Genomic DNA, 15417 nt, shown 5'->3' on the forward strand with positions numbered 1-15417 from the left:
GGCCTATCATTTCACAGGGTATCATTTTTAAAGCTGGTCACTGGTCAAACAGGCTTTATCATGACCAATGACAGGGGTTTTATGAGGTGCATCCCAGAGGGCACCCTTTTCATTATATTCCTACTGTTGGTCAAACGTAGTGCGCTATATAGGGAATAGGGGGCCATTTGAGACACTACCACACAAAATGTATTACATTTTTTGTTTTTAAATCCTCAGCAATCTACACACACACACACACACACACACACACACACACACACACACACACAACTACCCCAAAATGACAAAGCGAAAACAGGAATACCGTATTTACCTAAATATTCAGGCCCTTTGCTAAGACTCGAAATTGAGCTCAAATGCATCCTGTTTCCATTGATCATCCATGAGATGTTTCTAAAACTTGGAGCCCACCTGTGGTAAATTCAATTGATTGGACATGATTTGGAAAGGCATACACCTGTCTATATAAGGTTCTACAGTTGACAGTACATGTCAGACCAAAAACCAAGCCATGAGGTCAAAGGAATTGTTCATAGAGCTCCAAGCCATGATTGTGTCGAGGCACAGATCTGGGGAAGATTACCAAAAAATGTCTGCAGCATTGAAGGTCCTCAAGAACACAATGGCCTCCATCATTCTTAAATGCAAGAAGTTTGGAACCACCGAGTCCCTTACTAGAGCTGCCCGCCCGGCCAAATTAAGCAATCAGGGGAGAAGGGCCTTGGTCAGGGAGGTGACCAAGAACCCGATGGTCACTCTGACCCGAGCTCCTCTGTGAAGATTGGATAACCTTCCAGACGGACAACCATCTCTGCAGGACTCTACCAATCAGGCCTTTTGGTAGAGTGGCCAGATGGAAGCCACTCCTCAGTAAAAGGCACATGACAGCCTACTTGGAGTTTGCCAAAAGGAACCTAAAGTCTCTCAGACCATGAGAAACCAAGATTGAATTCTATAGACAATGCAAAGTGTCACGTCTGGAGGAAACCTGGCACCATCCCTACGGTGAAACATGGTGGTGGCAGCATCACGTTGTGGAGATGTTTTTCAGAGGCATGGACTGGGAGGCTAGTCAGGATCGAGGCAAAGATGTATGGAGAAAAGTACAGAGATATCCTTGATACCTGCTCCAGAGCGCTCAGGACCTCAGACTGGGGCAAAGGTTTATCATCCAACAGGACAACGACCCTAAGCAGTCTTTGAATGTTCTTGAGTGGCCCAGCCAGAGCCTGGATTTGAACCCGATCGAACATCTCTGGAGATACCTGAAAATAGCTGTGCAGCAATGCTCCCCATCCAACCTGACAGAGCTTGAGAGGATCTGCAGAGAGGAATGGGAGAAACACCCCAAATACAGGTGTGCCAAGCTTGTAGCGTCATACACAAGAAGACTCTAGGCTGTAATCGCTGCCAAAAGGTGTTTCAACAAAGTACTGAGTAATGGGTCTGAATACTTATGTTAAATATTTTTATTTTTTTTAACAACTTCGCAAAATAAATAAATAAAATGTTTTTGCTTTGTCATTATGGGGTATTGTGTGTAGATTGACGAGGGAAAACATTTTTTTAATCCATTTTAGAATAAAGGCTGTAAACGTAACAAAATGTGGGAAAAAACCTACGGGTCTGAATACTTTCCCGAATGCGCTGTATACCTTGCGTGAGTAGTTGCAGGGTTCGGACTTCCTCTCTGACGCGGAGCTGCAGGACCTGCTGGAGGATGTACTGCCGTTGGCCCTCCTGCATGATGCCCATTCGCTCCAGCTTCCTGTCCGTCAATCTCATCAGAGCCCGTCCTGGATGGAAAGAGGGAGAGAGAGCGTTAGAAAGGTTAAAACCAACCCCTCATGAGATAAGACTGATGCGTCTCTCCCACCCAAAATAAACACCATAAGTAACAATGTATATTTAATGAAATTGATCAATTGTTTGGAATTGGATCACACTTCAGATCTCTGAAGCACCTCAAGGTGAACTAAAGCATAACTGACCAAAAAGGACTGTCTCTCTGAATGCTGCCTTTACCTGCATTCAACTTTGCTACATACAATAAGCAGCACAATATATACATCCATGAAATATCCCATTTACATTATGTGTAGATCTCACCAAGGGGACTATTCTCAAACCATGAATAGATCATTCTCTAGTCCAGGGTTCCCCAACTGGCAGCCAGTGGGCCAAATTTGTTTTCTGAGCAAAAAAAACAACATATATTAATTTTTTCATGTTCTGTGCTTGACATGTAAAAACAGCAGGAAATCAGCTCCAAGTGATTGGAAATTTAAAATCAAAATAGAGAGACGTGATCATATACAAATGTAAGCAAGGTTTGAAATTATTGTGTTTTAGTCAAATATATCAGTTTGGGCTTCCTGCGGTCAATCTGCAGCCTACAAATTATTTGTAATTACTTTCCGGCCCCCGACCATCCGCTCAAGAAAAAAAAAATGCATCTAGTTGAGGATCCCTGCTCTAGTCTATCCATTCAATACATGTTATTACATTTCTGCGCGGGTATGCTAGCAGGTAGCGTCGAGCAGCCAATGAAGACCCACTGAAGAAATATCTTCATCTTGCGACATAACACACTTAACATAATTATTACTCTTCTTTCACCCATAGGCACCTCCTTCTGGGAGCTCTTGATTTTCATAATCCCTAATTTAATGTTCTTTAATATAATTTGTTTAAAAAGTGGCGGATTTGGTCCGGTAATAAATCGCAGTGGAGAAAGTAGAGTCTAATGAATTACGCTCGTTATGGAAGGCCTTTGTGGCAGTGTGCGGGATTGGGGAGCTAGATAGTAGATAATTCCCGGTGATTACCATGTATAAACCCGACCCCTGTAGAGCCACCCATCGCTCGTTGACCCTAATGACTCTGGGCTCCGGATCGCTCCTCCTGATTGGCTAGCAGCCGTGAACGTTCCCTGGTTTACGGTCTCACAGCGGGACTACGGTGGTGTGACTGTCACATGCTCTCTCTTTCACCCCCGAGCTCCTTCCTCCCATCCACTCCTCCAACAGCACTGTACTTACTGACTCTTTACGCACTGTAGATTTTCATAACGATTTGTTACTTAACGACTTTGTGCATATTTACTTTCTTTGACACGGCTCATTATTTGAGGTAACAAAAATAACAAAAAAGGGTGTTTTGTGAAAGCATTGTAGGCTAGGTCATCTTCTGAAAGTCAATTTTGGTGATTTAATACAGTTTTGGGCTTTATGCAACCATGAATTACCACACAAAGCTGTGTGTTGGTGGTATAAAGCTAACAGCATTGTAGAGCTGGGACGATAAACCGAGAATTATCAACACCACACCGATCACTTATCGCAGGCCTTTTGCTGATATCGTTCATTACAATAAGTAGCCTATACTAGAGAAATGTGGAAATGAATAACTTTGCTAAATAGGTGTTTGTTAAATGTGACAACTGATGGCTACAACCATCAAACTAGTAGTAGTTGTAGTTTAAAAATATAAACCCAGCAGATTAAGGTTATAAACTTATCGTTATCGCATCAGTTCAAGAAATGTATCACGATATTGGTTGCTGCCTAAATCGCCCAGCTCTACAGCATCGGAAAATCTACTCTGCCAAAACACGTTATTTGCAGATAACTATGGCAAGTGTGGCAAAAACGCTAAATGTGTCCAAAAAATCTAATCAAATTGTAATGCCAGCTCCTGTATGGTTTAATGATGACTACTACACAAATACAGAGTAGCTAACTACAGACATTTTACTGGTCTACGAGGGCCAGTAAAATGGGACGTGAGTGAGGGAGTGAGAACGACAATATGAACGCTAAAGGATCACTTGAGGAGTCTATAAATAACGACCAACCATCACTTGGCACCTCATCCGAAATCCGACACAAATCTGCCTTTCAACAGGGACACCTCTTTAGCTTTACCTCGTGGCTATCTGTTCTATAAACAAACAACCATACAGGGTGTATGAGAGATAACGCTTTCAGATCAATGACTAAACAACTGCTATAATAACGCATCTTTAGTCATCAACAGCTCAGAGTTAATAGGCGATAGAACTGCACGATTGTGGACAGCTTAAGATGCGTCGAGATAAGAGCATTTCGGAGCCAAGCTGCCAGTTTTTTGGCGGCAGTGCCAACATAGCGCCTCTCCTCTCCTTCCAGTAGCAGCCGGGCGAAACGCCTCTGTGGAGGTCCAGACTTCTCTCTCTCTCTCTCTCTCTCCACTGTGGTTCTGAGTCATTGACTCAACAATCCCACGAAGCCACAACAGGGAATGTATCAAACCACAATTAATACACAGAGCAGTGTAGCATGTCCGGGCGAAGAAAGAAGAGAGGAGTAGAGGATGAGGGGAGAACGCCTGAAGAGAGAGAAGAGGAGAGCTGGAGAGAGAAGGTTGAGAGTAGAGGTCGACCGATTAATCGGAATGGCCGATTAATTAGGGCCGATTTCAAGTTTTCATAACAATTCTTACACCTTTATTTAGTCTTTATTTAACTAGGCAAGTCCATTAAGAACACATTCTTATTTTCAATGACGGCCTAGGAACAGTGGGTTAACTGCCTTGTTCAGGGGCAGAATGACAGATTTTCACCTTGTCAGCTCGGGGGATCCAAACTTGCAACCTTACAGTTAACTAGTCCAACGCAATAACGACCTGCCTCTCTCTCGTTGCACTCCACAAGGAGACTGCCTGTTACACGAATGCAGTAAGCCAAGGTAAGTTGCTAGCTAGCACTCATCGTATAAAAAACAATCAATCATTATCACTAGTTAACTACACATGGTTGATGATATTACTAGATATTATCAAGCATGTCCTGTGTTGCATATTTCAAACGTCACTCGCTCTGAGCCTTCTAGTAGTTGTTCCCCTTGCTCTGCATGGGTAACGCTGCTTTGATGGTGGCTGTTGTCGTTGTGTTGCTGGTTCGAGCCCAGGGAGGAGCGAGGAGAGGGACGGAAGCTATACTGTTACACTGGCAATACTAAAGTACCTATAAGAACATCCAATAGTCAAAGGTTAATGAAATACAAATGGTATAGAGGGTCCTATAATTAGTCCTATTAGTCCTATAATTCCTATACTAACTACAACCTAAACCTTCTTACCTGGGAATATTGAAGACTCATGTTAAAAGGAACCACCAGCTTTCATATGTTCTCATGTTCTGAGCAAGGAACTGAAACGTTAGCTTCCTTACATAGCACATATTGCACTTTTACTTTCTTCTCCAACACTTTGTTTTTGAATTATTTAAACCAAATTGAACATGTTTCATTATTTACTTGAGGCTAAATTGATTTTATTGATGTATTATATTAAGTTAAAATAAGTGTTCATTCAGTATTGTTGTAATTGTCATTATTACAAATACATTTCAAAATGTAATTAAAAAAAAATCTTTACATTTTTTTTTTTTTTTAAACGGCCGATTAATCGGTATTGGCTTTTTTGGTCCTCCAATAATCGGTATCGGCGTTGAAAAATCATTATCGGTCGACCTCTAGTTGAGAGGGACTGGGCGTGGATTTGAAGAAAAGAGAAGACAAAAAGTACGAAAAGAAGAAGAGTGTAGAGACTTGTACAGGACTGACTAGACAACTTGGGGATGAGTGAAGTGCTAAGACAAAGCACAGTGACCCCAAAATGCGGGACCACTGGGAAAGTGGTGGAGTTAGAGTAGCTATTTCCTAATGGGTCACATCATGGCAGGTAACATTGTTTTATTTAGAGATTGGTTATGTTAGTATTCGTATAATATCATGTCAGTTTTTCGGATAGTAAAAATTCTTATAGTAAGTAGTTTGCTCGACCGATCAGAATGACGCAAAGGTAAACAGGGGACAGGGTGCTTTTCTCAGGTAATTTGCCAGCAACGGCGACTGAGATTTTTGCCATGACAGAAGAATTGCTATTTGAAGTGGGGGAAACAGCATACCGATGTCAGGGCAGCCTGGACGGCGAAATGCTCAGCAGTAGCTCAACTCACCGTTTTATAAAAACGTCGCAAGGATTATTTCATTTAGAAAAATCGTTTTCATTGTTAAAATAGGTCTACTCCAAAAATGAACACTCACTTAAGTAATCAAATACTAACGTCCGTTCGGATATCTGGATATTCCATTAACCGTGCCCATCCCTAATGCACACGCACACACACTCTGACTCAACCCCAGCTAAGGTAAGAGGGCTTCTATTTCCATCTGAATAAGTGTAATATTTTCCTCTCCTCTAGCTCTGTCTGATGGGAACATTGCCAGACAACAAAGCTCCCTTTTTACTTCATATCCTGTATCCACTTATCTTTGGCCAATTGACAGAGAAAATGATTTAAGCCACTTCTGCCTCTTCAGTTGCACAATATTGATTGGATTTAAATTTCACTCCCACTCTTCCCACTCTCCAGTAGCCTGTCCGCCCTTCTATACCATTACCCCTGTAAGCCTGTTGGTTGGCGGTGTTAGCTCTGCCCTCTCTCACTGTCCGCCCCTCTATATCATTACCCCAAACCTGCCTGGGAAAACCTGCCTCCTCCTCATTCAAATATGAGTTACTATTGAAAATGACTACTCCCCCATATAAAGGTACAGATACTGTAATATACATTATTCAAGTCAGCATATTCATAAATCTACATATACAAACCTACAGTGCACACACACACACAGAGCCCACAGACCAGGCGTTAGATTAATGGGCAGGGGGAGTGCAGACCTCCCTCAGTGTGGGGCTGCTGGCAGATTAATCTATGGCCTGGCACAGTCGACCACCGCGTTTGATGAATGGGGCTTAGAGTACACACACACACACACACACACACACACACACACACACACCACCCCCCCCCCCCCCCCGGCGGGATCTGTCCCTTTTTGCGTTTGAACCAAAAGCCATGCTAATTACTGCTCTGTGGAGCAGCAGAGGGTGAGGACAGGGGCACAAAAGCAGCAAATTAGCCTCACTTTCCCAACTCTCTCCAAATGGCTCCAGTCAGCAAACATACATGTGTTCATGTGTTTGACAGTACGAGCTGGGCTGGCTGGAGCTGGAGATAGAGGGGGAGAATGTAGATCTAGATAAAACCGTCAGACACAGCTGCATGTGTGGGTCTTCTGTGTAAGTGGGTATAGACTACTGAATATCTCAGGAGGCTCTGGTTACCTTCCACATATGCAATAATTAATTTCATGCAATGAGCAATACATCCTTGTCAATGTAATATTCTATAATGGTCTAAAACTGGTGGTCTGTGAGCCAGATCCGGCCCACTAGCCGATTTAATGTGGCCCACTGTTGTCTAAGTAAATATGAGAGTTAACATTCCCACACGCTGTGTATACCATCCTTTAATAGTACTTGGCTTAATGGCACACATTACAAATACACGGTGACCATGATGCGACTCTTAGTAATCTAGGCACGATATTGTAAAAAAAAACTCGGCTCCCAAATGTCCATGAGATGGACTATGCTCTGAGATCGGTTCCAAATTAGATGCTAATGTTATTTCTGACTGGAGAAAAGAGGGGCATCATTCTCAATGGGCTGCAGCCCTCTTCCTGAATGAAGCCAAGCACAGCAGCAGAGGGATAATCAGATGCACAGACTGCAACCTCAGCAGGATGCTAATGCAGAGTCACTGCCCATCTACAGTATCTGGTCACTAATCGTTGTTTATTAACTAGCGCAGAGGAACAATATAATACATTGTATTTGATTTGTGAGAGGAACCAAATGATCATACAATTAGGTGGCTCTCCAGATCACTCAGATCCAATCTAATCACTTAATATTGCGTTCGTTCCATTGTATCACTCAATGTTATTCTCACAATCATTGAGGATCAATTGCATCCTTCAGAATTCTCCACTTAAGATCACTTGGGATCAATCTAACCTCATAATCAAGCAATCCACCCGCTTGGATCCAGACATCGTCAAGACATAATGAAGGCCCACTTAAAAATAAAAAAAATCACCTCATCAGTGGGATGACTAACTGACAATTCCCTCTGTCTCTCTACCCGACAGCTGTCCAGATGGGTCATTTGCTAGGAGAAATAGAGGCCTTCACGGATCCACGTCTACCCAAATACCCGGGACCCGATCAAGGACCCGAGCAGGTCCAGAATTCTAAATAATGTCACAGCTTTGGGTCAGATCTGATTTAATAGTCACGGGTATGTGGGTATGTGTAATTCTAACAGACTTGTCCGAAAGGGCCCATACAGATCAGAAGGAGACTGCTGCAGTAGAGAGAGCGAGAGAAATGGTATCATTAATAATGTGGCTCTTGCTTTTCATGAGAGTGGAACGTGGCGCGTGTAGCTTGCGGTTGGCCAATCATAAGTCATCAAAGCAGCAATAGGCTACAGCCATAGAGCCTCACACCGTGAGGCAAAAGTTAGAAGATATGGAATCAATGGAAGATGGAATTAAAATGACTTTTAAAGGATAGCCTACAAACGACCAACAGCCAACAGACAGTCAGGTTGCTACTTAATATTCTGAACGGAGTTGTAGGATGAGAAAGCACATGCACTGCAGCCTCAGTTAGCCTAGCTTAATTAGAGTCTCCCAGTTTGATGCAATCCAACACCCGTCCTACGTGATCATATTTGATGATAAATAACCTAGCTATGGCAGCTATAGTGCGAGATTGTCTCTCCCCTCCCATCCTCCCCGCTCCCCATGTCACTCGCTCACAGTACGACCCCTCCCCCCACCTGCTAGAGTGGCACCCCTCTCCCTCTAGTGCTTTATCAGCTCCGGTTAATAAAGTAGCTTTAAAAATGAAAAATAAACTTTTTCTGCTGCTTCCCTCACTCGGATCGTACCGGGTCTGGATTCGACCAGGTCTCTATACGGAGGGGGTCTAGTTGTCCTTTGGTCCATTTGAAACGGGCCTCTATATTCATTTTTATTTATGCATATCGGTTCCGGGTGAAAGTTTTTGGACCCGTGAAGACCTCTAAGGAGAATATTCAGGTAGTATCATGTTTATTTTTTAACTTACTAAAATGGTCAACAGTGGAGCCGTTTGCAGGCTGAGCGTCAGTAATAAGCATGTATCAAATCAAATCAAATTGTATTTGTCACATACACATGGTTAGCAGATGTTAATGCGAGTGTAGCGAAATGCTTGTGCTTCTAGTTCCGACAATGCAGTAATAACCAACAAGTAATCTAACTAACAATTCCAAAACTACTGTCTTGTACACAGTGTAAGGGGATAAAGAATATGTACATAAGGATATATGAATGAGTGATGGTACAGAGCAGCATAGGCAAGATACAGTAGATGGTATCGAGTACAGTATATACATATGAGATGAGTATGTAAACAAAGTGGCATAGTTAAAGTGGCTAGTGATACATGTATTACATAAGGATACAGTCTATGATATAGAGTACAGTATATACGTATGCATATGAGATGAATAATGTAGGGTAAGTAACATTATATAAGGTAGCATTGTTTAAAGTGGCTAGTGATATATTTACATCATTTCCCATCAATTCCCATTATTAAAGTGGCTGGAGTTGAGTCAGTGTCAGTGTGTTGGCAGCAGCCACTCAATGTTAGTGGTGGCTGTTTAACAGTCTGATGGCCTTGAGATAGAAGCTGTTTTTCCAGTCTTTCGGTCCCAGCTTTGATGCACCTGTACTGACCTCGCCTTCTGGATGATAGCGTTTAGCCTTTAGCCTGAATGCCTAGTCCTCAGAGAGACATTGGTGTAGTTTAGGATGGGCTAGTCCTCATTCCTCAAGTGCTGTTTAGGCCTATTGCCCAGTAGATGGGTATACATTTTCTACCCTGTGCGACACCTACCCAGGCACGTTCAAATCAGTCTGTGTAGATTATGATTTGAACGTGCTTGGGTAGGTGTCGCACAGGGTAGCAAATGTATATTTGATGAGCTGTGAGAAAAGGTGAAAAACACCATTTAAATGACCCCTCTACTGGGTAACGGTCAAAGACTCCAGTCACCAAAGTCATAGACTGTTGTCTCTGCTAACACACGGCAAGCGGTACCGGAGCGCCAGGTATAGGTCCAAAAGGCTCCTTAACAGCTTCTAACCCCAAGCCATAAGACTGCTGAACAATTAGTCAAAATGGCCACCCGGACCATTTGCATTGCATTGATTGGGTCCTAAACAGTACTTGAGGAATGAGCACCAGCCCATCATAACCCACACCAGCTGTGATTTGAACATGTCTGGGGAGGTGTCTCACAGGTTGCCACTGTGTAATATGTGCCACTGTGATTTGTAAAGGGAGAGATGGACCGAGGAAAAACGAGGGGGTGTTTACAGGATGGAACTTGGCTGTGTGACAAGCTTATACCTTTTACAACATTTATAAGCGGTGTGCAACATGTGCAACTGGGTTAAGCAGCAGTCAGGGTTTTTCCAATAGCACTTGGCGATACATCAAAACACTCGATATTACAATAAAAGACTACTATCCTTCTTACAGTATGCTCTTACTGAGGTGAACCACTGAATAGAACCAATGCTGTTAAAAACAACACCATTTCTCTACAGTCACTTTAGATTGTTTGATTCTTACATTTTTGACTGCAAGTGTGTGTCCCAAATGGCACTCTATTCCCTACATTTTTTAATATATATTTTTTTAACCTTTATTTAACTAGGCAAGTCAGTTAAGAACAAATTCTTATTTACAATGACGGCCTAAGGAACACTGCCGTGTTCAGGTGCAGAACGACAGATTTTTACCTTGTCAACTTGGGGATTCGATCTAGCAACCTTTCGGTTACTGGCCCAACGCACAAACCACTAGGCTACCTGCCACATAGTGCACTACTTCTGTCCAGAGCCATAATGGCCCCTATAGGTCAAAAGTAGCGCACTACATACGGAATAGGGTGCCATTTGGGATACCCTGCACAACTGTCTCATATCTATTTCAATTCCTTTCTTTATCTGTCTGGAGTGGGAGGCCATTGGATCACCATGTTCTAATTCATTCAATGCACCGCTCCATGACAGGGGAGTGCGATTCAATCGACGCCAACCCCTTCACTTCCCTCTTCTGATTACATATGTTTGTGCACCTCTCCGCTGATTACACTTACGGGTATCAGTAAATGTGTACTAAACTCATTTACCACACTACGCTGTTTGCTCGCTGCCACGACTCAGTCTCTGTAATTACACAAGATTAGGGGACTAATATCTAATTACACCTTAATATGCTTTAATGCATTTTAAAATGACAGCTCGGTGTTAATGTCAAACTCGGAGGTGGTCTTTCGGGAGCGTCGAGAGGGGGTGGGGGGTGGGGGGATCTTGGCAATCGAGGTGCTCGGATGGGAAACATTGATTTTGACTTTGGCTGCCGCTCCACGTTGCTGGCAGGGGATGGCAACCGACAGCTGCATATTGAAGTCGTTCAAAGAACTGAAAACGTAGTGCTGCTGCAAAGCCTTGAGACGTAAAATATCTTACACTGTCAGAGCTGGGACATAAATAAGGGACGTGTAAGAGTTATGATTTGGATACGGTGCCCTGTATTGATTTGCTACTTCTGAAAGGATGACCAGTGGGCCAAGACCAATGAAATTGGTAGTATTGACTTCCTACAAGAGCGTTGGGTTCTCTCTGACTATTGAAAATATTATCTTATTACTCTGTTACCATAGATACCATAGCTAAAGTAAGTCCTATCAAACAAAGGGCCTTCTCCTAATCAGACCAGAAACGAACCACACACAGCATTTTCAATTTCCAACTCAATTTCCTTGCCCTGGCCAGTGGGACTCAATAGGTCTTTCTAGTTGTGTTTTGTGTACACAGTACTTGTTCCTATTCTACTAGTTTGTTTACACAGTGTGCTACTCAAGCACAATACTACATTCCTCATGATTTGCTTGCTCTAGTTAAATCTAATCTAGTGAAAATATTATGCATGATATTTCTGCATGTTTGGGATGCAAATTGCATTGTGAGCCCGATTGGTATGGCCCTGGCCTGTTTTAATTGCAGTCTGTTAATTCATGCTGGTTGGGATGACGAGGGGAATTACTAGCGTGTTTTGTGCATATCGTTATCGCTAATTGGGCCGGTGGTTAACCCCTTATCCACTCCTCTGATCCTGAGACAAAAACATCTCACAACTGCAGGTCATTACACTAATTGTGAGACAACATCTTAGGTCATGTGCTTGTTTCATTATCGGTGGGCTAAATGAGGAAATGCATATTCAGAGACAACGTGCTAAGATTATCTACTATTTTAAACCTAAGTTTATTGCCAAGTTTGAATTTAGTCAAACTCGTGGTGATGGTTCTCATGAGCAAAATGAGATGGATGAACTGGGCCCTTTTCTTTCTTTATTACATAGTGCATCATTTGCTATTTTATTTGTTTATGTACATGTTATTGACATGGGCTAAGTGGGATTCTTACTGCACGTCGCCAGCTCCTACTAATCTTAATGGAACGCCGCTGCCGTGTGCTCCGGTTGAGCCTTTAACCCCAGCGACCTCGGTTTCCTCACGGCCTAAGTGCTCAATTTTGCCAGTCCCGGCGAGCTGCAAATAAACATTCTTAATGTAATCAGTCGTGCTCCGAGAGGTTGAGTGCGTGGCAATTAGCCTTCGTCATTATGCGGCAGGCGGGTCGTTGGCGGGTGGACGGGTGTGACCTTGGAGGGGCTCGTTAGGGGGATGATTGACATGGCGACGGTGGCAACAGTGACCGCGACGAGACAGACAGACTCAGGCTGTGGCGGGCGCACCTGTGATGTCATGCTGCTTGAAGGAGTCACTGTAGATCTGGTGCTGCTTGGGGCAGTGCTTCTTCAGCCACTTGCACACGTCCTGCTGGGTCCACAGGGCCACCGGCTTGGACAGCTTTACGTTCCCCGACTGCGTGGAGGGGAAAGACAACAGATGACTTATAGGGGCAAAATAGATGGCACATACAGTACTAACACAGACTGTACATATACAGTGCACACACAAACAATACAATATCAACCAATGCAGATAAAAGGGCCATCTGTATAATCCGGATGGCACAGTTCCTAAGACTAGATCTGCAGGTCAGTAAAATCGACAGCAATACACAAGAGTAGCTAGCTTATACACCATGCTGGCCTTAGGGTTAGAAATTACACAGTACATGCCAGTCTTCAGAGGATTAGAAATTACACAGTACATGCCAGTCTTCAGAGGGTTAGAAATTACACAGTACATGCCAGTCTTCAGAGGATTAGAAATTACACAGTACATGCCAGTCTTCAGAGGATTAGAAATTACACAGTACATGCCAGTATTCGGATGGGGATGTGTTAAATGCGGAAGACACATTTCAGTTGAATGCATTCAGTTGTACAACTGACTAGGTATCCCCCTTTCCCTTACCAATGATATAGCAATGTCTACAGATATGGTAATAAGCGGATATGCATGTTACACAAGAAGCACTAATGGAATCATTGTACAGCACTATTTACCAGACCAAAACGGGACATACTATAAATCCTTTGACAGACATCAACATGCAGCCAGGTTGATGGTTCATATGTTGCCTAATCCCTCAGGCATTCAGTGTGCGTCCCGCTGAACAAGCCGCCACTGTAGCGAAAGTGCAGGCATCACTTCGTTTTGATTGAGGGGCGACTCAAATTACCCACCGAGAGAGGTGGTTAAAATTTCACATCCACCCCCTTCCTCCCATTTCCCTCCCACTCCAGTCAGCAGCGGCTCGCTGTGTGGTGCAGCATAGGAATAGAACATGCCTCCACCTCGGCTAGGCCAGCATAACAGTACCCACCACATTCCCCTTTATGTCTCTACCTACCTAACTAATTGACTGACTGACTGACTGACTGACAGAGAGAGAGAGAGAGAGACTGTCCTTCTCCCAGTGCCAAGTATAGTTAGAGTACAGACGACCGACGTGCCTGCTTTGGCAGGCCACAGAGACACCAAATCTGCAGAGACGGAAGAGACAGGAGACCTCCGCTGAGGAGAAGACGGCCTTGCAACAACAACCCACGTTAACCATTAAATACAGCTCAGCCCGCCACCAATTAACCCTGACTAGCAGCCTGGGGCATATGGTACAGTACAGTACGGCGAATGAGCTAGTGTAGCTCTGGATGGCTTAGCCAGAAACACTACGATGAGCTAGTAGGGAGGAAAGGGGAGAGAAAGAAGAGAAGGTGTGTGTGTGTTTGTGTGCGACTGATCAACAACTACAGGAAGCAGTGCAGTGAAAAAGTATTTGCCCTCATTCTAAATTCTCTACTTTCGCATATATATATTTTTATACTGAATGTCAGATCTTCAACGCAAACCTAAAATTAGATAGAAGGGAACCGGAGTGAACAAATATCACATACGAATTTCATTTCATTTATTTCATAAACAAAAGTTATGCAACACCAACAGTAATGCCCCAGTGTGAAAGTCATTTCCACTTTACACTCAATAGCTGGTTGTACCACCTTCAGGAAGCGTTTGGTTGGAGTCACTGCAACTAAAGGTGGCACAACCAGTTAGAGTGTAAAGTGGAAATGACTTTCACACGGGGGCATTACTGTTGGTGTTGCGTAACTTTTGTTTATGAAATTAAATGAGTATGTAATTCTTATTTGTTCACTCAGATTCCCTTTTATCTAATTTTAGGTTTGCATTGAAGATCTGACATTCAGTATAAAAAAATATATATATATATATGCAAAAGTAGAGAATTTAGAATGGGGGCAAATACTTTAAGGCAACTGACTCCAACCAAACGCTTCCTGTAGTTGTTGATCAGTCTCTCAAGTCGCTGTGGAGGAATTTTGACCCACTCTTTCTGTGCAGAACTGCTTTAAACGCAGCGACATTTGTGGGTTTTATCAGGCATGAACTGCTCGTTTCATGTCCTGCCACAACATCTCTATTGGGATCCGGTCTGGACTTTGACTAGGCCATTCCAAAACATCAAATGTAGACTTGATTGTCTGTTTTGGATCATTGTTTTGCTGCATGACCCCAGCTGGGCTTCAGCTTCAGCTCACAGACGATTGGCCTGACATTCTCCTGTAGCATTCTCAGATAATAGAAGGAAGTAATCTCTAAGGCAAGTCATCCACGTCCTGAGGCAGCAAAGCATCCCCAAACCATCACACTACCACACCATGCTTGACCATTGGTATAAGGTTCTTACTGTGGAACGCAGTGTTTGGTTTTCGCAAACGTAACATTTCAAGAACTTCCCAAATTTCTTCAAGTGCTGTCGCAAAAACCATCAAGCGCTATGATGAAACTGGCTCTCATGAGGACAGCCACAGGAAAGGAAGACCCAGAGTTACCTCTGCTGCAGAGGATAAGTTCATTAGAGTTACCAGCCTCGTTCTTGCTTGTTCAAGTAACAGACACAT

The 15417-nt window shown here is 43.3% G+C and overlaps 1 protein-coding gene across 2 annotated transcripts in view; it reads right to left on the bottom strand.

Moving 5' to 3' along the window:
• Positions 1-15417, bottom strand: part of LOC139373386 (sterile alpha motif domain containing 12) — a 121879-nt gene that overhangs the window by 66295 nt on the left and 40167 nt on the right. For both annotated transcript variants that reach the window (XM_071113833.1, XM_071113832.1), the window contains exons 3-4: positions 12781-12910; positions 1659-1799 (exon numbers count right to left, since the gene is read on the bottom strand). In XM_071113833.1, the coding sequence (XP_070969934.1) occupies positions 1659-1799; positions 12781-12910 (271 nt within the window). The remainder of the gene's footprint in view (positions 1-1658; positions 1800-12780; positions 12911-15417) is intronic.

This window comes from Oncorhynchus clarkii, chromosome 18 (genome assembly GCF_045791955.1).
Source record: "Oncorhynchus clarkii lewisi isolate Uvic-CL-2024 chromosome 18, UVic_Ocla_1.0, whole genome shotgun sequence".
NCBI classification, from domain to species: domain Eukaryota; kingdom Metazoa; phylum Chordata; class Actinopteri; order Salmoniformes; family Salmonidae; genus Oncorhynchus; species Oncorhynchus clarkii.